Source organism: Scleropages formosus, chromosome 20 (genome assembly GCF_900964775.1).
Source record: "Scleropages formosus chromosome 20, fSclFor1.1, whole genome shotgun sequence".
Lineage (NCBI taxonomy): Eukaryota > Metazoa > Chordata > Actinopteri > Osteoglossiformes > Osteoglossidae > Scleropages > Scleropages formosus.
In genome coordinates this window covers 22116853-22141454 of record NC_041825.1, presented here as the reverse complement: position 1 = coordinate 22141454, position 24602 = coordinate 22116853, and the positions used below count along the sequence as shown (strand labels likewise).

General features: G+C 47.2%; 1 protein-coding gene across 1 annotated transcript; it reads right to left on the bottom strand.

The window, feature by feature from the left end:
• Positions 1-414: 414 nt before the first annotated feature.
• smarca4b (SWI/SNF related BAF chromatin remodeling complex subunit ATPase 4b) lies at positions 415-23953 on the bottom strand. Its single transcript, XM_029246916.1, has 34 exons — positions 23786-23953; positions 21602-21802; positions 20969-21101; positions 19686-20120; positions 19122-19220; positions 18040-18298; positions 17436-17562; positions 17180-17353; positions 15552-15725; positions 15307-15474; positions 14873-14926; positions 14305-14435; positions 12643-12697; positions 11704-11816; positions 11299-11446; positions 11022-11185; positions 9752-9818; positions 9467-9577; positions 9129-9371; positions 8778-8891; positions 8410-8517; positions 8192-8278; positions 7948-7994; positions 7695-7861; positions 6744-6907; positions 6196-6423; positions 5916-5993; positions 4440-4658; positions 3455-3720; positions 2674-2782; positions 2472-2573; positions 1812-1944; positions 1346-1482; positions 415-1084 (listed from the first exon to the last, which is right to left on the bottom strand). Exons 2-34 carry the CDS (start codon positions 21785-21787, stop codon positions 1052-1054), a joined length of 4833 nt encoding a protein of 1610 aa, XP_029102749.1. The 5' UTR covers positions 21788-21802; positions 23786-23953; the 3' UTR covers positions 415-1051.
• Positions 23954-24602: the final 649 nt, after the last annotated feature.

Below are 24602 nucleotides of genomic sequence, written 5' to 3'. Positions count from 1 at the left end.
GCCCACACACCTTAGTCACCAAGGTGACTTACACTGCTAGATACACTACTTACAATGGGTCACTCATCCATACATCAATGAAACACACTCTCTCTGCGTCACTCACACACTACAGGTGAACCTGAGCAGCATGTCTTCGGACTGTGGGAGGAAACCAGAGGACCCAGAGGAAATCCACACAAACAAAAGGAGAACATGCAAACTCCACACACACTGAGCAGGGATCAAACCCATGTCCTCTTGCACCACCCAGGGGCTGTGAGACAGCAGCGCTACTCGCTGTGCCACCCTGCCGCCCTGATAAATGATAAATGATAGCATGTCGCCCAAGGAACGGTTCTTGTTTATGAGATGACAAGGCAACTACAAAGTCGAGAAGGTAATATATATTTGTAAACGACATGGGATTACATCTTCGAATTATCTGGACAATGCTTTAGCACAGCAGTAACAGCACTGACAGCAGCCGTTTGGTGAGATGTCTTTATTGGGAAGAGTATGAATTCCAGTGACTCCCTCCCCAGTGCCTCCTCCAACACGAGCAGAGGTTCGGGGACGAGCACAAGGACAGGGGTCTAGAGAGTTCTTCTTAAAATGAAACATCTAGAAAGACCACGCAACAGAACACCACAACGTATCTACACAGTCGTGTTTGCATGTGCTCGAGTCTGGAACGGCTGTGGATCCAGGGTCTCGCCGGAAGCTCTGCCACAGACATTTGCTAACAAACCCACAAAGTGCACGTTTCAGCTCCACACGGCTATTAAGCCTTGTCATTTTTTACAAGAGGACAGACGACAGAAAACGAACATGCGGTTACAGAAAAGGGACTATACCTTCGGCCAGGGTGTGTGTGTCTGGAAGTCTGACATTCATCTCAGTTTTGACCATATTCTTGTTTTGGTTATTTCAGCATATGATACACTTTACACTAAAAACAACTACACCATGCACCCCCCTGTCCACCACAAAAATTCTTTCCCAACTAATACGCATTATCACTTGTTTGGCTGCAGGTGGCCGTGTGTAAATGGTCCCATCTGGGCGTCGCTCAGTCCTCCTCGCTGCCGCTGGGTGAGCGCTCCTGAGGTCAAATGGGAACAGGAAGGTCATGCAAAACACCATGTGAATAACAACATTTAATTTAAGCTCAGGTCTGTATATTTGATGAATGAATTAGGCCGTCAGGACACCAGCAGCACCAAGTACCACATCACGAACTGCACTTGTGGTAAATGTAAGAGTAAGCGATGCGCGGTACAGAAATCAGCTGAAAGAGTGAACGTGTGCTTGTTTGCATATGTCTCTATGCGTGTGTGTGTGTGTGTGTTCGCAGGTGGCTCACCTCCTCCTGCTCCTCCTCACTGTCGTCGCTCACCACAGGCTTGGCCCTGGATCCGCGGCCCACCCTGCGCCGGCCTTTCCCTCGCTCAAGGCCCTTCTCCTTCCTGCCCAGCTTGATCCTAACCTTCACCGAGCGAGCTGAGGACACAGACACACAAACACACGCCTAGCTGTTTGCTTTTCTGCCATGTTTCAGCTCAGGGCTGGGACAACTGTGGCGCAAAGCTTACTGATGTCACCTTGGACACCACCCGGTGTCATTGTTGCTTAACGTAGGGCAACAGCCTTTTGTATTACAGCCATTTAATGACTTCAATAGTGAGTTACTGCAATACTCATGGCACTGTACTGGTGTGGTGTCCAAGGTGTACTGGTGTGGTGTGCTGCACCAGGCTCCAACAAGCCAGTGCATAACCTGCGGAGCTGAAAACACCAGTGTCCATCACTGGTACCAGAGTAACACTCACATTCCGACTCAGAGCCGTCATCCAGATCCTCCTCTTCCTCCTCGCTGTCATCGCCTTCCGTGTCCTCCTCTTTCTCAATCTTCTGCCTCACGCTGGTAAACACCGACTGCAGGACGATAGAGTCTTCGTAGATCTGCTCGCCGCCGGTTGTTATGGAGACACAGGAGTGAGAGGCATGTCAAGTATGACTGCTGGGTATCGGATTCACAAAGTTCTTCTTCTCACCTTCCACCTTGTTATTTAGCATCCCGTTTGGCTTGGCCTGCTCTGACCAACTTAGGGCAGGTGGTAAGGTGCGGTAAGATAAAGTAAACTGAACACTTCCCATCATTAGGGATGAAAAGCCAAAGGAAATCTCACACTTTCAAAGGCATCCTGGTCAGTTTATGCAATGCGTGATTTTTGATTGGGACGTACGGTAAAACTGGACGTAAGAGATTCTTTGGAATAACGGAATTTAAATGGTTTAGAAAGGGAGGGAATGAGAAGACGTCTTCGTTAAATTTAAATGTACAAATTGTTCCATAATCTATCAGACAGTGGTGAATAAGGTAGCGTTCCCTTGAACAAATTTGGCCACACAGCACTCTCCCCAGGCAACTGAACCAACACCGTACCATCTGACAGGTGAGAGCTGCGCTGAGGGATGCATGTCCTCACCAGGGAGCCCTCCAGATTGAAGGTCTGTGCGTTCTGACACAGGAGCATCACGTCCTTTTCCAGGTCATTCAGGCTGCGGTAGCGATGGCTCCTGATCTTCTCCTGCAGGTGGAAGGGGGGGGGGGGCAGAGGGGGCCGATTCAGCCGAGCGCCCCCTCGATGGGTGCTGCCTAACCGGGGTACTGGGGAGGAGGTGTGATACCTTGATCTTGCGAAAGTCGACGGGCTTGCGGATGAGCTCGTAGTACTCGGGCAGCTCCTTGCGGGAGGGCAGCTGGATGAAGACATCGCTGAGCTGGCGCCCATTGCTGCTGCAGAAAGGAGACACAAAGAAGTCCCTGTCAGAGAGAGGACCACCATGCCGGAGCATCCCGCCATCTCCCTCAGGCAGGAGCAACCATGTCTGTGTCACATGGTAACATGGTATCCAGCTGTGAGCCGTTTGGCTCCCTTTTTAACAGCTTCCACAGGGTCATTTACAGAACCAGTGACAACGATGAAGGCAAAGAGGAAATTAAAAAGGACAACAACATGTATTTATGTAGTCACTGAATCATTTACGGACAGACAAATCATAACAATTTGAATACTGAAGGGGCTATAAAATAAAGCCAATATTTAAAATATAAAAATATTTAACATTATTATAAAGCTTTTAATAGTAACGCATTTCAAAATACATTTTAAAATGTTTAATAAGAAGAAATTTATTCTGCAGGAAAGTATTCTTTTTTTAAATTTTCACCTTAAATATTTATTCCGTGATTCATTCTGCGCCTGTACGTATGCATTTATGCATGTATGCGTTTATTTTAATGTAAATGTTTAATGTGAAATGTTTGTCTGAATTTTTGCTATTTTCCAGACGGTGCAAGTTGCAAGTGGACACAAGCGAACACAACGTTCAAAAGTGAGCTAGAAATACAAGTAAACACACGACACTTGAGTGTCTGAGCTCATTCCAACCTTCCACGTCACCTCACCTGTCCTTGTACTTGATGACCGCATCCACGATCTTCCTCATCTTCTTCGTCAGGTTGGGTGGGTTGGGTGACAGCTTCTCGGCGGGTGGTCTGCCGCGCTTCTTCTGCCTCTTGCTGTCTTCGTCGCGGTCCCGGCTGCGGGTGCTGCTGGAGCCGGCCACTGCGGGGCTTGGCAGGTCCAACTCACGGTCCCGCTTGCGCTTGCGGGTCGTCTTCTTGTGCCGCACCTCCTCTTCGATCTCCTCCAGCGTGCCCTCCTCTATGGCCTGGCAGGGAGATGGAGGAGAAACCGGAGTGAGTTGAAATGTCAATGCAATAAACAGGTCCACCAAAATGCTTCGTACTTTGGTTCTTCGCAGACAGTCTTTTTCCCGAGAATATTTAAAGCTCATTTACGTTCGTTCATCTAGCTGATGGTTTTCTCTAAAGCTACCTACAGCTGTTCGCCCATTTATATAGAGCTGGGTAATTTTACTGGAGCAATTTAGGGTAAGTGCCTTGCTCAAGGGTATTATAGCTGGAGGTGAGATTAGAACCAGCAACCAACCTTCAGACCAAAAGGCAGCAGCTCTGAAAGTATTTTAGTATGAGTTCCGTGTTTCTCCCTTTTCAAGTGTCGCGCTTCCCTGAACAATACACTGCTGTCATTCTCAGTCATGCTCATATTTAAGGCTGTAAACGTGGGGTGTGTAGGTTTAATCGTGTATGTTTAGCGTTTGAGGACTGATCACACTTCATTTGATTCTGTTTGGTCTGGCTGGGCAGTAGCTTCCTCATTTTTAATCCTGGTCGAACAACCCCAGAATGACAGCAGCACTATCTCACTGGTGTAGTTAAGGCCTGGACACATGAAGATTCTCCAAGTGATATTTCGCACTGCAGATGAACTGCACAGCTGAGCTTTTTGAATGAGTTTACAAAGGAGTTTAGAGGCAGTCACATGTAGTCCGGCGAGGAGCTCCGCACTCTGACCCCGACCCCTGACCTTGAGCCACTGCTTCTCGGTGAGCGAGTCGCTGTAATCCACCTCCTTGCGCTGACGGGATCCACGGCCGAACATCTTCTCCTCTTCCTCCTCGCAGGTGAGGCGCTCCACCTCGGCATCGTCCTTCATGATCCAGGTGGGCAGTTCGTCCTCCTCCATGAGGCGCGGCTTGCGCTTCGGGTTGCGCGCCTCCTCCCGGCGACGGTCCAGGTCCATTCGCTGCAGAAAAGAGAAGGGAAGAGAAGCACAGCCGTAAAAGAACTGTTACTAGAAAAATGTCTAGGGACAGCTGGTAGCATAGAGGTTAATGCTACTACTTCTGGATCCAAAGGTTGCAGGTTTAATCCCCACCTCTGACTACAGTACTCTTGAGCAAGGTACTTATTCTAAATTGCTCCAGTAGAATTGCCCAGCTGTATAAAAGAGTAAAGAACTATAACCCCAACATTGTTAGTTGCTTTGGAGAAAAGCATCAGCTAAATGAATAAATGTCTTTTGACAGTACAAATCTTCACAGGACTGTGCGGTTTATTCCTTTTTGCACATTTTTCATAATGTAGCTAAATTGCAGAAGTTACATTCAGTTGCTCTTGTACTTGAATTGCAATTGCTCTTGTTCATGTAAGGTGCAAATGTTCATGCACCATAACTTTAAGATCATGCCCGGATAAGCCTTTACACAGCTACTCCTGTAATGTACGTGAATCTTTGTGTATCTAAAAAAAAAATAGTAGGAAAGTGATCAGGAATCTTTGATATTGAGTTTTATATAGCTACTTGTGTGATGAAAATTGGTTCATATGTTGGAAAATAACTAACTGCACTTAAGAATCACACGTCTGCATCTATGTCTCTCTTTCTCCTAATGCAATGCACAAATTGTATTTTCTATGAGCTGTACGTTGCTTTGGAGAAAAGCGTCTGCCAAACGAATAAATGTAAACGCTAACGTAAAGGTAAATGTAAATGTACTTGTTCTTAGAGAACGGGATTAATATTTTCTCTGAGCTAATGGATCTTATAAAATGCTTTGAATTTCCCAAGAAAACCCCTGGACCTGCTTCTCTCTGCTTTTGTACAAGCCACTATAATAAGCCCGATCTTAGTTATGGTGGCTCCAACTGGTAGGGTAGTGGTTACAACCTTCACCTTATAATGAAGGGGTCTGGGTTCACTCCTGCTGTAGTATCCCCAAGAAATGTACTTTTCCTGAATTAATTCACTACCAGTTTTAAATATCTGCAAGTCGATTGGTATACGAACCTATCACTGTAAGTCACCTTGGAAAAAGGCATCAGCTAAATGAATAAATGCGAGAAACTCTTCTGACTTGTTGGTTTCAAAGACAGTTTTCATCATCTTTCTTGTCTCAAACAACACTCATGGTGTCTTGCTACTCCTCCTGGAATCACAGTAATTTCAGGTAAATCTGGCATCTTTGACACCCATTAAATGTCACAAGTGTCAGACACTGACCATGAACTGGTCAAACTCCTCCTCGCTCCTGGCAATCATCTGGTTGACAGTCTCATCATCAGGCACCTCATCTTCCTCCTGGCATTGGTGAAGGAGAAAGTGGGATCCATTAGGCAGGGAGAGCAGCAAGGAGCCCTAACCAGACCCAGTAAGGGCTACTCTAATTCAGCACAAACACTTATGGTAGAGGGAGGCATGTGGACCAGGTCTGCTCAACTGATGTGGAAGTCACATACGCTCATGCACAGCACTGCTACAGACACGACCCCCCAGACCCAACCTCATCCTGCTCCTCGTGCTCCAAGATGGCCTGCAGGAAGGCCCGGCGCTCATGGCTGGAGGACTTCTGGTCAAACATGCCGGCCTGGATGACCTTCTGATCCACATTGAGCTTGTGCTTAGCAGCAGCCAGGATCTTTTCCTCCACACTGTTGACGGTGCAGAGTCGCAGCACACGCACCTCATTCTGCTGACCGATACGATGGGCACGGTCCTGTGCCTGTAGGTCCTATAGACGGTCAGGCCATGGGGGAGAGGAGGATGGATCCCAGTGAAATGATGTCAAGGGGAGGTGGTGGTGGATAGAGATTATGAAAGACATAACGCAGAGATGCAGTGCAACATTTCAGAAAGAGAGAAAAACCAAGAAAAACACTGATTCTGAAGTGATGTTTAGCTGATACAGGCAGTATTTTTCTATTCACTGGTGTCAGAAAGCTTGACAGGAAAGGATCAAACTTAGAAAGATGTACAACAGTAACGGGAGGGATTCTGGTTCCCCACCGACTCCACACACCACCCCCTGGAATCGGCAGGCCGGACACACACCTGGTGAGGGTTCCAGTCACTGTCGAAGATGACCACAGTGTCGGCCGACTGCAGGTTCAGGCCCAGCCCCCCAGCCCTGGTGCTCAGGAGGAAGATGAAGTACTGGGAGGCAGGGTCGTTGAAGGTTTTCAGCAGCATCCCACGGTCCTCCGCCTTAGTTGTGCCTGCAGGTACGGGTATGACCTCTGTCAGGATGGGCAACCAGCACTCTGTCTGCCACAGGGGCCGATGTGGGGACACACTTCAGATTTAACAAAAACATTTTCACAGATACACAAGCGCTTCCCCAGGCTGTGGTCAGTTCCTGTCTGCGATCCATTCTTACCATGACACATTCGCCTAAGGCTATGGTAAAACAGGACAACAGGGAGCACTAAATGATCATAATTATCCTTGTATTTCAGCACACAATATTGCAACTAGGGAGGTCTGCCTCACACACTTCTCTGGTTAGTCAACAGCCTCTGATATTGGAATTCACTATTTGAACTGAAATCCGTTATTACAAGAATCGTCATTTTGAAATTTATTTTCCATTTTTTTTCCATTTCTAGCCTTCCACAGTTGCAATGGAACAGTGACAGAAATCCTGATTTGAAGGCAAATTGGACAAAAAATAAAGTTCTGCCTTACAATGTATGTCCCAAATACGTAAAAAAAACTATAATGTGCTGAAGGCCTATTGCGATATATTCTAAAATCGTACAAAAGTGGTGTTCATATTGCAAGTGAGCACCAGCCGTGCGCCTAATCTTTAATCACAGTTATTTCGGTCAGTCTCTGACATCATTTTGCATTATAGGGCAATGTTTCCCTCACCCACTGGCATCTGCAACCCAGAGCATAGATGTGGAATCTAGACTGCTAATATTAATTATTAAACCATATGGAAATGGCAGTCTATAAGATTCACCGCCTCCCTCTGGTCTTGGGGGGTCCCGGAGTTCTCACCATCCAGACGTAGGTATTTGAAGTTGCGGTAGGCAAAGTAGTCCTCCATGATGGTCATAAGGGAGGTCATCTGGCAGAAGAGAAGCACCTTGTGGCCAGTGGCGCGCAGCTTGGGCAGAATGCGATCCAGCACCTCGAATTTGCCCGAGGCACGGTACAGGTCTGGCCTGGGGATGGGTAAGGGAGGAGGGATGCTGTTTGGTTCAGCGGTCACCTGTGGTGAACTTCACAACAATGTTGGATATATACTCACCCCTGAACAATTCCTCCTGTGAATCCCAAGTGCTCTGAGAAGGACTCCTAAAGGTAGAAATGAAATGCAAAAAAGGCGTCTTACGATATTAGGAAAACCAGAAGAAGATCACACGAAACGGCTGATCTGACCAAGATCACAAAAGTCATTGAACGACTGAAAATGATCGTGAATATTTGGCAAAAGCTGGGCCCTCCGGCGCCTCTGTGACCTTTCAACACCACAGTACACACTTTGTCCATACCTCAATCTGCTGGAACATGTATGGGTGGTTGCAGATCTTCCTCAGTTGCATGATGGTGTTCATCAGTGTCTTGGTACCACCTTTACCCTGCAAGACACATTAAACACAGAGACACACAGGGCAAATACGGCGCTGTTAAACAACAGCCTTCATCTTGCCTGACATGAGACTGCAGATTCTATCATGAGCCCCACCTCCTTGTTCTCTGTCCACCTCACCTTCTTGTCCTTCTCGGAGCCATCAGTGAGCAACACCCCCTTGGCCTGCATGTGCCGGTACAGCACCCGCTGCAAAGCGGACATGTCGCACTTGATCACGTACTCCACCTGCATCAAACATGTCAGACACACACGCTCGCTTCACATCACCTCCATGTGGGTAAAGTCACAGGGCTCTGCGGTGTAACACATGGGATACTGTGTCCACGGCTCTCATCTATGTGTATCTTTGAGAGTGTGTGCACACACCCGCTGGCATTTTGTCTCAATGACCATGTGCGTACAGTTCAGTCAGAATGTGTCTCAGGGTGGTGGAATGGAGACTCAGTGAAGTCCTAGAGGGAAGACGTGTGGCAGGACCATCGGACCTTCTCCGGCAGCTGTGCCTCCACTTCTTTCTTGAGGCGCCGGAGCAGGAAGGGCCTGAGCACTTTGTGTAGACGGCGGATGATTAGGATGGTCTCTTCTTCATTAAGGTCCACCTGGGTTGGGGACAGGAGAAGACATGTCCCTCGCTGATGAAATGCAGCCAATCCTGGGGCAGAAGGTGGTCGGCTTCAGCAGCCGTACACCGGGGTCGTACTTCATTTCCCACACTGGGGTGTAACACCAGTCATGTCAGTGAAATTATCAGTGGCCTCAGCAGAATCCTTAGACGAAAATCCAGACAAAAGAGAGGGACAGACAGACAGACACGCAGACAAAGAGGTGGTGAGCACCTTCTCGCCGGTCATGGCGAACGGCGCGTTGAACCACTGCTCGAAGGTGCTGCAGCTCTTAAAGATGGTTGGCAGCAGGAAGTTGAGCAGGGCCCACAGCTCCGGTAGCTTGTTCTGCAGAGGGGTGCCCGTCAGGAGCACGCGCCGGGGTGCCAGGTAGTGTGTGTTCAGCACCTGCGTCAACTTGCAATGGTGGTTCTTCATGCGGTGGCCCTCATCCACGATCATGTATTTCCAACGGATCTGGGGGGGAGAGGTGTAGAGGAGCCTCTATGAGTGAGTGGGTTTGCATGTATATCTGTGTGTGTGTCTTTCCAAGAAATCGGCTATGCAGAGACCTTGGCTAGCACTTGCTTGTCCTTGATGATGTACTCATAGGTGGTGAGCAGCACGTTGAACTTGCCGCTGCGCAGCTGAGGCACGAAGGCCCGTCTGGCTGCGGGGGATCCCTGGACCAAGATGAGACGAGATCTTTACCGTCCGAACCCAAACAGCTCAATAACCGCTACAATAGAAACTGGCCCCCATCAGGGCCTTTTAGTTTTACTTACTTCTCCATTATGAACCCGAACAAGGCAACCAACTGATTTCAGAAACCTCGGCAACAAAACTTGTCGGCTCACCTTGTAAGAGACCTTCACCACGGATGGAGCCCACTTATCGAACTCATACACCCAGTTAGAGAGAGTTCTGCAACAAAGAGAACAGAACAGCAACGTTTAAACTCTCTTGCTCAATACTGCTTCCTTGGGGTGCGTAGGCACATGCTACGTTTCACACCGTATTTAACATTTATTCAGCTGGTTGATACTTTTCTACAGAGCAACTTACAGTGTTAAGGTACCCTCAGTTATGTACCCATTTCTACACCTGGGTAATCTACTACTATTTATCTATTTTCTAGAGGAAGTTAGTGTAAGAACCTTGCTGAACGGTACTACAGCTGATGGTGAGATTCGAACTTATAACTTTGGAGCCAATGGCAGCAGCTTTAACCACTACACAATCAGCTGTCATTTGTTTAAGATTAATTTATCCATTTATCCAACATTTATTCATTTAGTTGACACACACACACACATTTTCAGAACCGCTTGTCCCATACGGGGTCACGGGGAACCGGAGCCTACCCGGCAACACAGGGCGTAAGGCCGGAGGGGGAGGGGACACACCCAGGACGGGACGCCAGTCCGTCGCAAGGCACCCCAAGCGGGACTCGAACCCCAGACCCACCGGAGAGCAGGACTGCGGTCCAACCCACTGCGCCACCGCGCCCCCTCCCATTTAGTTGACACTTTTCTCAAAAGTGACTTGCAGTGTTAAAAGCTACCTACAATTATTCGCCCGTTTATACAATTGAGTAGTTTTTGGAGCAAATCCGGGTAAATGCTTTGCTCAAGCTCCTGTATAAGCATAAATACTGTGCATATAATAAAAAAATGCCCAAAAGTTATCATTCCATGCCCTTTTAAGATCACATTAGCCCAGCTGGAGTAGTTATGCATATCTCTGGTGTTCATGGGCATCAGGGAGTGGACATATATCCTTAAGGTTGGTAGTTCAGCTTCCACTCCCTGCCTGCTGCTTTAGTGCCTTTGAATGAGGTACTTGCCCTGACTGCTGCCGCTGACACACCTGCTGTATACATAGGTCAAATATCATAAGTCACTTTGGATAAAAGTGTCCGAAAAATAATTACAATTACAAGGGTAACGCTAGAGGAGTAACTGCTGTTGGACTCTTAAAATTAGATCACTTCAGTATGTCCATTTCCAGAAGAAAAACAGTACAGGAATCACGGTGGAGAGAAGCATTGATTGATGGAGCTTAAACTTCATCAACTCGTGAGGAGGGCTGTACTGCAGAGGGGAGGGGCACAACTCAGTCACTCACGACAAGGGCACAATGATGAGGAAGGGCCCATTGATGCGCTTGTACTCCATGAGGTAAGTGATGAGCGCGATGGTCTGGATGGTCTTTCCCAGGCCCATCTCGTCGGCCAGGATCCCGTTCAGGTTGTTATTGTAGAGGGACACCAGCCACTCCAGGCCCTTGATCTGGGGACAGGATGGGAGGAGGGGGGAGTTGGAGCTTCTGGCACATGAAGCTCCTTGGGGGGAATGGGGTAGTTAAATCAGGCTCTGTGAAGGACGGTGTGGCCGTGACATGCCTGGTACTGCTTCAGCTGCCCATTAACGAGCAGAGAGGACTGCCTGTCCACTTTTTCTGTGACGGCGTGGGCCACCGCGTAGTAGGACTGCAGGCCACGAGCGAAAGCAGCACTTCCATACTCATCATCCACGTCCTGTTTGGCATGTCTGCAGAGAGACGGTGGGCAGTGGGTCAGTATGGGTCACCAGGCTCTCTGAGATGACCCTGCAGTGTTTCTCTTCCAAAGCCCTCAGCTGAGGATCAAACTGGGCTGCTGTGTTTGGAGGATTCTCAACCATCACGATACAGGACACAGACAGGGACAGCAGTTACCAGCCTGATGGAGAACGTGTATCAGATCCAGCAGGGTCCAGATGAACCCATTTCCACCATCTCCACTCACACCCCAGGTGAGCCCCCTTACTCGATGATGTGGCGCGCATCCACCTCAGACACATCCTCACTGTCCGGGTCGGGGATCTTCTTCTTCTCCTCCATGGGAGGCTGGGATGGCTGAGGCTGCCCATCCTCCTCCTCCTGTCAGAGGAGACAGCGGAGACAAAGGCAGCAGTAGGTGTTAAATGATGTATGTTGAGGAGTCATAGACACTTCCCCCACCACACACACACACAAAGGCCATCTAGAGACAGAACACCCTGTTAAAAAACCAATACAAAGTTCACAGTGGTCACAGTTTTGCTACAGTATAAACAGTAACTATTGCTCTGCTCTATTTTTCGCACCTGCCCTTTTCATAGCTACTGAAATTTACGCATGATTCCACAATGCCTGCCTCACGGAAATGTAAAAAGTATGTGTCATTTTATCAATTTGTCATTCTCTTCATAAATTAAGATAGCAATACTGTGAACAATGTAATAGCAGAACCTGTTATTAACAGCTGACATGTCATTGCCGGAAGATAAATTGCAGGATAAATACACGAGCAAATCATCTCAGGCAAACACAGAATCTGCCTCTCAAGTGTTCTAGCTTTACAGAACAGAGATGGTAATGGAAACAGACAGGGGGCAGTAAAGTGGTTAGAGCTTCTGCCTTTGGACCCAAAGGTCAGGGGTTTGAAACCCACCTCCAGCTGTAGTACCCTTGACCAAGGTATTTACCCTAAATTGCTCCAGTAAAATTACCCACCTGTATAAACAGGTAATTGTAGGTAGACTAACATTGAAAATCACTTTGAAGAAAGAGTCAGCTAAATGAATAAACGTAAAGTTGCAATTACTCTACACCTCAGATAAGTCACTCAGGAAGGGAGACAGCCAATGGGAGTTAAATAAAATACAGATAGGCAGGGTGTGAAAAAAAACAAAAGATGTCTGCTTTTTTTCAGCGGCTGGGATACCTCTTCCTCCTCTGAGCCGCTGTCCTCGCTGTCAGACCTGGGGGCCACTTCGTACCTGGAAGGAGGTGCAGGATGGTGAGAACATGGTATGTGTATCAAACCGCCTCTTAAACACTGACTAATCGAAAGTCATGTCTTAGATACAGGTACAGTCGAGAGACCCGGACCACATAGTCATTTTCCTTTCATAAACTTGCTCTACGTGTAACCCCAGGCAGCAAAACTCAAACGATGGCGACAAACAAATATGGTTATTTGATCCATCAGTAAGATATTATTTTTAATATTCGATTAATTTCATTTTAGTCATGCATTTTATTTTATTCAGATTTATCCATTTTTATTGTTTATGGAAACAACTTATCCAGCACAGGGTCATGGTCATCCAAAGCCTATTCCAACTCTACCCTGAATGGAACACAAAGACACCACAGGGCACTCAAATACAGGCATACACATACGAGGGATTCAGGGATTCTTATATCCTAGATCGATATTGTCGTTCATTGGATACGGGTTACCTTAAAGAACCTGTGATCAATAAGACCTCAGCAGGAGGTCATGTCTTCAGCTATAGAGCACCTAAACTGTGGAATAGTCTACCAGTTACTGTCAGGAATGCCCTGTCTGTATCAGCCTTTAAATCCAGACTAAAGATTTACATGTTTACTCAGGCGTTCCACCTGGAAATGTAATTCCACTTGTGTTTCTGCTTTTCCCACCTCTGTGTCAAAATGTATTAAACTTATTTCTTTAAGTTATAAATTACTAACAATTTCTTCTTATTGAGCATTGTTTCCCTACAAAAGGACCTGAGGAGCCCAGCCCGTTGTTACAGAAGCACCCCATGCTGACTGAAGATGATGATCAACCATCGTGAGGGACAAGACGTACCATGCTGAACTGGGAAATCAAGCTACCATAGAGGAACAATGCCATTATTACCAGTAAACTGACTTAGAAGTCTTATTTAATCTAGAATGCTCAGGAAGGGTGGGCAGCCAGTGGCACTTGGACCCCCAGAGGTTTTTGTTTTCTCCCTCAACTTTCAGCTGGGAGTTTTTCTGTTCCTTTCCTCTGTGGACAGTAGCCACACTTATAGCTCTATAAAAGCACTGATAATCTACAGCGTTACGCTAGTTCTGTAGTTTCTTTGTTTCCTTGTCTAATGTGTTTGTTTCTTTTCTCTATCCCTGTGTTCAAGCGCTCTCTGTCACTGTGTGAGAAGAGCACTCTATAAAAATAAATTGAATTGAACTGAACTGAATTTCTTTATTACATCAGAAACACATTCAATCTTTTTTTTTTTCCGGGCTATTCAGGTTTCTTCTGCAGTGACACAAAGCTTCTGAGTCCCTTTAGTTACTCATGCAAAGGTAGCAGAAGACAGAGCTAAATTCTCCAAGATCTGTAACTAATGTTTAACTCAGCATATTCAAGGCTTCACATAGGGTCACCAGAAACAGCAAACTGCTTGCTTTACTAAAAATATATAATCCATTGATTTGTGTAAGATTTCTAGAAGGTAGCTGGTCAGTAAGAGAGAGTTTATCTGATTACATTTTAGAAAAGAGATTGGTTGGTATGAAAGAACCAATGAGGCCTGAATTTGTGGTTCAGATGTGGTTTCACTAGGAGCTAGGAGGAGGGCTTCTCACTCACCCTGGGTTCATCTCCAACCAGGCCTCAAGTTGGCCAGCCTTGGGAGCATCTACCCCAGTCAATATCTTGCCACTGTCCACATGGATAACCTTGACGGGAAGGTCACTCATCTGGCTGGTTTCATCCAGAGGCTGGAGGACCAAGCCATGGAGTGATGCATAAATAAGAAAGGCAGGAGTCAACAAATTCCAGGTATTTAGATGCAATAAAAATTGATGTTGGTTCAACTTGTGTAAAGATGTATTGGAGTCACAGGTTGGTTTCAGACCGAATCCTTCATGAGTGGAATTTTTGAGAGGTTTCCGGAATTAAATGCTGAGATCCAAATAGGCGCTTTTCTTCCATGTACTTCTCTACAAGCTGCAATCAGCAGTGAAGACTGAGAAGGAGAGGTCCACATTTTTGACAGCAGGTTTTCTGTTCCCCATTTGCCTTCTTGGATCATGAGTTTGTTTAGCCCAGATATGAAAATGTTTACAATGCTGTACTCCTACTTTGCTGTGTACTGGGGTGCTCTTTGAAATTGTCATGTGAAACTGAAGAAATCACTGGACAGGTCCAAGCTCACCTCTCCATCTGGCCCCAGGGTAGGAGCTTGGCCCTCGGCATTCTCCAGCTTCTGCTGGAAGGTGCAAATCAACAAATGGAGCACCATCAATGGATACACTCACAACATGGACACTACCAGCATGATTCACCACAGGAAGAACATGGGAGGCCTCTGAAAGCCTCCTATTTCCATTGACCCAGACATGACAGGTTTCTATCCCACTGCGTTGGTCACCTTTACTCATCACTGGTTTCCCCACACGTTACTGGTCTCCTGCACACACCTCAACTGGTCTTCTCCCCATATTCCTCACTGATCTCCTAAATACACATCAGCAGGTCTCTTGCCAAACAGTGCACTGGAATGAGTGAATGTGATGATGGAAATGATTCCACTTGCAGATCAAGGAGAAGGTCTAATATTTTGATGCTCCCTCCTCCATGGTGCCTTACCTTCTTCTTTTTCTTCTTCTTCTTCTCCTTGAGGGCCTGCACAGCCTTGTGTGCTCGCACCAGCTCTGTCAGGTTGGCCACATACTCATCTGTCTGCTGCAGCAGGTAGGCCAGACGTTTGTCCTTCTTCTGGTCAATTAGCTTCCGGTAGCCCTCTTCATCCTCAGCCTGTAGGGGATAGAGTGCATTTGTACATTTCTGTTTGTATGTGTGGGCCTGATCTTCCCCCTGCCCGCTCTCCTCACCATCAGCCTCCTCATCCTCTCCTTCTCGATGCGCTCGTTCTCCTTCTTCTGCTCACGCTCAGTGTTGGTGTGGTACGTGGCCACAGCTTTGGTCAGCTTCTGGATCTTTCCCGTGATAGAACGGTGGTACTCCTTGAAGTCCTTGGCATGCTGAAGGATGCTGTTGAGGTACTCCTTTACAAAGAAGGGATTGAAAAAGACACTGAACAGTTCCGGATTAAGAAAATTTAATTCATTAACCCTCCAGAGTTTTACCTTTAACTTCATTTTAGATTCAAAAACTCAATTTCGTTGATTCTTCCTGCACATCTTACTGAGAAGGACTCCTTTCACTCCTTTCTGAACCTGAAGTAGACAAGTTAAATAATTTATTGATTACTGCAACTCGTTTCTTTCTGGTTGCTCTATATTATTGTTTTCGTTCAACTCATCCAGAGTACTGCAGCTAGGATTGACAATTGCTTCCGGAAATATTCAGTTCTTCAATTTCTTCGCTGGCTTGCCATCACATATAGAACCGGCTTCAAGATACTACGGATACTGATTAAACCTATGAAGCCTTCAGGGGTCTAGTACTACCTTAGACTGCTGGTCTCCTCTCTAACTATGAGCTAGATCATGCTCTATGTTTACAGGATGCTAATATGCTCATAGTTCTGAAGATCCATACGAAGACTGTGGGCGGCAGAATGTTTAGCCACTGGGACCCTAAATTGTGGAATCCTCATCTTACTAAAATGAGGTACGCTCTTTCCGAGGCTGCCTTCGAAGCTAGACGTAAAACCATTTTCTTCAGCCTTGCAGTTTTGCAACTGATCCCAACTGATGTACTCACAAGTTGTCCTCTTTTCTCTCTCCCTTTTCCCCTGAGGTGTATTGGCATCTTGAAACACCAGACCCTGTGTAGCCCACGGTGGTACCAAGGTACCGTTGCCTCTAGACACATCACCTACTATCTGGATGTGATGTCAAAAACAACCACCAGGCTCTGGTTAGAAGCCCATGATTGCGTACCATTGACTAAAGTCAACAACAATGGGCCAGGACAATGACACCATCATTCTCTCTCTATAACTCTACCCTGACAGACATTTTTGTCTTTATTCTAGACATATCCACACACATTCTCTCAGACCACAGTAGAAAGTCCAATAGGGTGTGGTCCACTGGTTCTTGGGCCCTCGGAGGTTTACTTTTCTCTCTTTCTTTGCGGCTGCGAGTCTTTTGTTTTCCTTTCCACAGTTGCCAGCAGACTTACCTTAATAGTTATCTATCTCAGTTACCATAGAAACTAAAAGGCTCCATTGTACCATTCCCTTCTAAACTGTACTGCTCCTTGGAACAATGTTCAGCACTTTGTCACCATGGTGAGCAGAGTGGTTTATAAAAGTAAGTTGAAATTTAAATTGAAAGTGCTTAAAGTATTATAATCAAGTACTACTCTGCAGTGTTTCCACAGGAAAATCTACAAGGACCAGGAGTAAGAAGTCAGGTCATAGAGGAAGGCCATCTAACGCAATTATGTTCTCGGTGACATGATTACTGTATTATGAACTGAGACCGGTATTTCTTTGTCCGGTCATCCTGCTGAACTATTTTATGATACTGAGCACTGCGACCACGTGTACCTGGTGCTTCTGGCGGCGTTTGCGCTCCTGTTCAATCTTCTGCTGTTTCTCCAGCTTCTCAGTGATGCGGGCCTCACGCAGGGATTGCCGTTTGCTGCGCTTATAGGCCTTGCCATCAAGGGCCGTCTCCAGGGCCGTGTCACGCCGCATGCACACTACCACCTCCTGACGCAGCTGCAGGGAGCAACAGTTAAGGTTGGTCACAGGTGCAGGATACTGCAGTGCCAGGAAACCAGGGGTCTGTGTGGAGCCATACCTGTCTTTGGAAGTTGAGGAGCCTGAGCGCCTTCAGCTCGATGTTGGCTTTGGTTCGGAGATCACCAGCCAGTGAGCCAGGGAGGTTCTCAAGCTCCTGGATACGGTGCGCAATGCGAGCCTGCAACCTGGATGAGAAAGGGCCAGCAAACAGAGAGTGGTCAACAATTCATCCAATTTCAATATCCACTTGTCCTGAGTAGGGTTGCAGTGATCCAGAGCACAGCCCAGAAGCAGTGATACCCCATTACCAATACCTATTTACAGATTAGCCACTCACCCCCATTCACACACTATGAGTAATTTAGCATCACCAATTCACTTGAACTGCCTGTCTTTGGACTGTGGGAGGAAACCGGAGCAGAAATGCAAACTTCACAGAGACCTACATTCTCTTGCACCACTCTGACAGCACAACTTTCTGCATTATTGTGCCGCCAAAAGACGTGAACATTTACTCTAAAAGATTACATGCATACTGTGTGAAGAGATGTGTACAAACTCTCAGTAGTACCATATTTAGTTCTGGACCCCCAAGTATCTTGTTATCAGCAGAACTGACTCCTGTTATTTAAACCCAAACTCTGAACCACTTCTGTTATTACCTGTACTCCCGCTCCTGCAGGATCTCCACCGGGTCCAAGCCACAGGGCTTCTGAATAGGTGTGATGCGGTTCTGTTTCTGTTGCAGTGGGACCATGGACGGGGGCTGGGCCGGTTGCCCAGGAGACCGGGTCTGTGGTGGCATAACCGGGGAAGCCGCGGGGGGCACTGATGGAGGAGCCGGAGAGGGGCGGCCAGTGGGCTGCGGGGGGATTAGCTTCTGGGGGGTGCTGGAGGGAGCTGCCGCATTGACCACCGGCCCTGGAAGGGAAAAGAAATCAGAATGATCCACAGTTTTGTACAATACTGTGATGCACAGCACCCTAAGTTCGTGTGGGGTGAAGAAGGATGAACAGGCAGCATTCATGTTAAATATTTATTAGAACACCAGCATACAGGGGAATAATGTTCTTAGACTGAGGACCTCTTGTCCTCAAGGACCCGCACCTCAAGCCAACCTTCCCAGCCTGCTTAGCATCCCCCCCAAGCTTTTTTCTCTTTCTTACTACCAAACACAGTCACCCCATTACATTCCCCGTAAGTCCCCCCAGTGGTTGAACACTCACTTACATTTTACCCACAATCCAACTATTTACAATAAACAAATTTTCCCACTCAGACTCATGGTAACATGGGTCGTTACAATACTTTCAGAATTTGCAAACAACTTGAAAATGATTTTTTCGGTCAGAAACAGTCATTTTTTTCTCTAAACACTCCTCTGCACTTCTTCCCTTGATTTTTTTTTCACTGAAATTTGTTAACAAAAGGAGGACGCCAGCTGTAAAACTGCAGTAAATGTATGCATTTATTTCGCTTCTCATACAGTAAGAAACCTTAGATGCACTTGACTCAAGTTTTTTTAACTGCTGGATTTGAAAACTAAAGATGGAACTACAGGGCAGCTGGTAATGTAGTAGTCAGAGCTTCTACATTCCCATCCAAAGTTTACCTGTTCAAATCTCACCAAATGCTGTACAACCCATAAGCAAGGCACCTACCATAAATTGCTCAAGCAAAAAATAGTTAAATCTGTAAAAATGCTTCTTATAGCAGGGAAAACAAAGCTTATGTGACCGCCCACCTTCGTGCCATGCTTTTGGGGTGGCGTTGGGTGGCTGTCCCTGCATCCCGGGTGCAACTCCAGAGGGCCCTGGAGGGGGCATGTTGGGTCCTCCCATTCCTTTCAGACAAGCATGCAGAATAAGACTTAATTTTAGTGTGAACTATTATGATCAGAATAATAAGTGTTCCATACTGACTGAAAACTTAAATATTTTTTCATATTTTTGGCCCTAAGAATCCTGAACTGGTCAGCACTAACTGTAGTCACGTGCTACACTCGCACACAGTTTCTCAAATTATTTTTTTAATATGTTGTAACGCTACGCATATGCTTTCTATGTACTGTACCCATTATGCTATGTAGATGCTAGTAATTGGATTTTCTCAAATATCAGGATGTAAATGATTTTATCTCCCTGCCTAAAGAAAGGGTTATAGAGGCTGAGCACAGAAGCACAGCACAATGAAAGGTGTGAGACAGTGTCACTCTCCAGACTGACATGCCACAGAACCTCTGCACTCGGCACCGCGTCTGTCCTCCTCTGAGTGTGTCCGGGCCCTTGTGCCGGCTCGCCTCTCTCACCGTGAGGCCTGCTGTAGCCGGATGTGGCGGGCCCGGCACCGGGGGGCATGCCGGCTGCGGACTGCTGCTGCGGCTGTTGCTGCTGCTGCTGCATCGCTGGCATGGGTCGCTTGCCCTGCACTGCCATCTGCAGGTGGTCCGGCAGTGGCTGCCCTCGTGCCAGCATCTTGTAGGCCATGATCTGGGCCCGCAACTGGTGCAGCTGGTTCTGGTTGAAAGGTGTGGGCCCGCTAGTGCTGCTTGGGTTGCCACTGGTGGGGGTTCCAGCTCCAGGTGGAGTGGAGCCCCGATTTTGCAGGCCTACAGCCTGGGCATCTGTGCCATCCATAGAAACTCCACTTGGTCCACCAGAGGACACGAGAGGACCAGAGGGAGGTCCACTTGCTGGAACAGAGCTGGGCCCGTGCTCAGAACCTCCTAGCGGAGAGGAGTAGCCTGAGGGTAGAGAAGGGGCCTCGGGTGAAGTAATTCTCAGTGGGGGTGGTTCCTGTAGAGGTGGCAAGCCTGTCACACTGACAAATGGACATAGACATCATCGCGCATGAACTTAATGAAACAACGAACGCACATGACTCATAGAGTCCAATCACGCTCAGTTCAGTACTCCTGTTATGCGTTTTCTCTGTGGAAGAGGGATTAGCACACAGCTTACAGCATTAGAGCAAGTAGACAGCGAGTGACTCAGGGAGTCATGTACGGTCACTGTCTCAGTCCTTTGAGTCCATACGAGCAAAAGGACACAGTCTTGACTACCCATCAGTCTCCCTGTTTGAACTGTGCAGTTTAACATTTGTTGTCCGCTGCCTTCGAAAGCTGAAAGTGTAGGCCATGGATTGGTGTCATCAGAAAAAAAAATAATAGCAGCACCTCCTAGTGCCTTTTAAAGCACCATCCCAGAAGGCAGTTGAATGGATAGAGAGGTGTTTCCCTTTTCCAGTAACTTCTTCCATGGCATTACGAGATGTACAAGATGTATTTCTATGAGATGTTCGTTGCTTTGTAGAAAAGTGTCTGCTAAATGAATAAGTGTAATGTAAATGCAGTATGAAATTATTGTCTCTATAAGCTTTACCTATTTCACTGCTACAGCCAAGAACATAAGAGAACTGGAAAACTGCTAAAATTCAGAAATAAGCTAAATCAGTCTCACTTTGCTGCTGTGTTGCATTACTGAAACGTCATAAGCAGTAAAAATTTCCGGGTCTAAATTCTACACTTCCAGATGCATAAGTGAAGTTGTAGCAAGGAACGTTCTTGTTGCCATCTGCCTCAAACATGGGTACCTTGGGAATGCTGATCCATGGGGCTGGGCGGGGGCCCCATTCCGCTGTGGGTCCCGGATCTCATGGACATGCCCTTCATCTGCCCAAAGCGTGGGTCTTCGGGCATGTTCTTCTCATGCATTCCCTCTATGGGCTTTGAAAGACAGAGCATGATTGCCTCATCAGTGCAGCAGGAAACCAGTAAAGTTTATATAAACACATAAACACACACACACACTGACTGAAACCGCTTGTCCCGAGCGGGGTTGCGTCAAACCAGACCCTAACCCGGCAACACAGGGTGCAAGGCTGGAGGAGGAGGGGACACACCCAGGGCGGAACGCCAGTCCATCGCAAGGCACCCCAGGCAGGACTCGAACCCCAGACCCACCAGAGAGCAGGACTCGGCCAAGCCTGCTCCACCACCGTGCCCCCCCTATACAAAAACAGTGCGATAATAAATGGTTAAAAAGCTCTTGTGCAAAGTGTTCACATTTTTAATAAACCCTTGGCAAGAAACTTAACACAGAAGAGAACCAGATGAAGGGAATATATAAAAGAAAAGTTGCATGAAATCGGCTTCTTCTCTCTGCTGGACTTGTGTTGCACCTGGTCGAAGGATCTCCGTGCATCACTAGTCTCCCCTACACTTACTTTGTGCATCTGATGCATGTTCTCCTGGGAGAATCCGGAGGGCCCCGAAGCTGGAAGGGGGTGCCCTGAAGAAGGGGGTCCTGGACTGGGCCCCATCATGCTGTGGGTGGAGCCTGGGGAGGGACCGGGGCCTGGGGAGGGGCCTGGGTGAGGTGTCCCTCCCACAGGGGGGTCTGGGGTAGACATCGCCGGTCCTGAAAACTGCAGAAATCAGCAGGTAACAAGCAGAGCGAGGGAACATAAATTACAGTCGTTTTCCCAAGCTCCAAGTCAACCGCACGGTAGACCAACGGGAGGCAGAATAATGAAACGGTGAAAAAAAAACACAGAGGCGGAAATATCACAGAACGAAATTAACTGAAAGATTCACTGAAATTAAAAAGCAGAAAAATAAGTCAAGTAAAGAGATGTAAGAAATCCTACATAAACGGTAATGGGCACAGCAGTAGCTGATGTACGAGTACACCGAATTGCTCTATTTGTTAAGTAAATAGCATGTTGCGGTGTGTACTGCCTTAACACAGCCTAGGTCCCAGAAATCCCAGCATGCATTGTACTCCTGTCTCGGGCCCGAATGCATTCTTGCTTGATCGCACTAGACAAACACACCTTCGAATATCCAGGTGTCTGCTACCAGGCCTCGAGCGGATGACGGGGGCTCTGCAAAGACATTACGGACCTGCAAAAATGCAGCATCCCGCTCCTTTGTGTCGCTCCAGCGTGCAAACACTGACACGGCACGTGGAAGCAAGAGTGCGACAGGCAAAATGTGAAGTCGAGAAAACGGCAGCCATTTTGTTGTTAAACTGCGGGAGAACCCATTGCACTGCGACAGCACCGGCGCCGCAGGGTTTAAGATGCGATCGCAGCCGGACCGCTCGACGCCGAAAGACGGGCGCAGCGAACGAGCGAGAAATATGAAGTGTCCTGTAGAAGAAAAGAACCTCTTTCGGAAGAAAAATCCCCAGGCGCACAGCTCTACCTTCATTCGTCTGGCACCGAATCCATCTTGCGTATCAAAGTTCATATGGTGCTTAACACTGCAGCTGTGCCGTGTCACTCTGTACATCGAAAATGCGTAGAATAACACCAGCGCTCCCGCTTAAGGCTTTCGAACATGATTGCCTGCCCTATTTTCCCCGCACTACTCGAAGAACAAATATGGGAAATGACAAATGTAGCCCTTTCATATGTCTCATCGGGACACCTGGAAATCACTTGTGACGTCATCAGCTGTGGCACGAACAATGTCCGCACATGCATGCCTGTATTATTATTCCAGCTACAGGTGCAAGAAAATACAGAGTAGCGGAGCACAATTAAATTTTCGGATTGAAACGGAACTAATTAATTAGTGAGACGTGTGCAGATATTCTGGGTTTAATTTGGATTTTAAAAAATGACCATATCAGTCAATGCACTGTGGAAATTACAGAAACTGATGTAATATATATATCCTATACATACCCTAGTAAGCCAATGGCATTAACCTATAAAATCTGAAATATATATAATTGAGAAATATCATTATAAGAAGATACGAAACATGTAAATAGCAATATAAATGATTTAATTAGAAAATAACAATAAAATTAGAAACCTGACGATATTAACAAACCGATTTACTGTCTCACAGGCTGAAACTGTCACACCGATGAAGTCCATCCGGCTGGACGGCAATTAGCACAGAAAACTGAATTTAACTTCACAGCAAGCGGGGGGGGGGGGGATGTAACTTTAAACAAATAATATGACTCAGCTCCTAAGCACCATGAAGGAGACTGCAATATGATGTGTATGAGCAACATAAAGGACACAGCAGGGCAAAAAAAAAAATATGAATGACAATTAAAATAAAAAGGCCAGGACAGATTTCAATAACGAACTGATGAATGCAGCCAATTAACTGTTACAGCACTTCTCTTATTCACAAGTAAAATGATTTATCCGGTGCATAATATGTCAAAAAATCATTCATTCATCAGTTCTTTCATCCATGAATTGTCATCATCACCATCATCATCATCATGATCAGTTCATGCAATCACCATTGCACCTCCCCTCTAATAACAATAACACAAGGAAAATGGCCAAAGAAAGACCCATGAAAGCAGCTGGAAAACATCTGCAGCACAAAAACACACCGCGGGTGTGTGTGTGCGCGTTAACTTATTGTGTCAGTACCTCTCTTATGTGCAGGTTAGTGCCGGGCCTCTTCCTGATTCTCTCCTGCTAGCTGCCTTCCAGGAGCTCTTGTCTTTGCTCCTCATTCCCTCCTCTGCTGCTGTTATATGGGTAAAAAATAACTGGCCCTTTCACACCGGCGAGAATGGCTCTTGAGCGCCTCCCCCCTCCCTGGACCCACTGCGCGGGGCACTCACTGCGCACGCTCAGTGCAGGCGCTACTGCAGGAAGGAATGCGAAGCAGCGTTGGGGCCAAATGGCGGAGTGGGGGATGGGCTCCCCTGCACACACTCATGGAGAGAGAGCGGGGCTTCACGGGAGACGTCTGCCGCCCGGCCGCGTTCCCCCCGACACCGATTATGTCATCAGAACAAGTGCAGTTGGGCTGCACCGATACCAAATGATCGCCAGACAGAGGGCATCTGCACCTTTTACATTTATTCACTTAGCAGACGCTTTTCTCCAAAGCGACTTCCAACGACTCCACGTTGTGTTACCAGCCCACACACCTTATTCACCACAGTGATTTACACTGCTAGATAGATTACTTACACTGGGTCACTCATCCATACATTGCTGGAACACACACACTATGGGGGAACCTGAAGAGCATGTTTTTGGACTGTGGGAGGAAACCAGAGCACCTGGAAGAAACCCACACGGGGAGAATACGCAAACTCCACACAGACTGAGCAGGGATCGAACCCATCGAACCCATGTCCTCTCGCACCACCCAGGGGTTCGATCCCTGCTCAGTCTGTGTGGAGTTTGCAAATTCTCCCTGTGGAGAAGCTACTCGCTGCGCCACCGTGCCGCC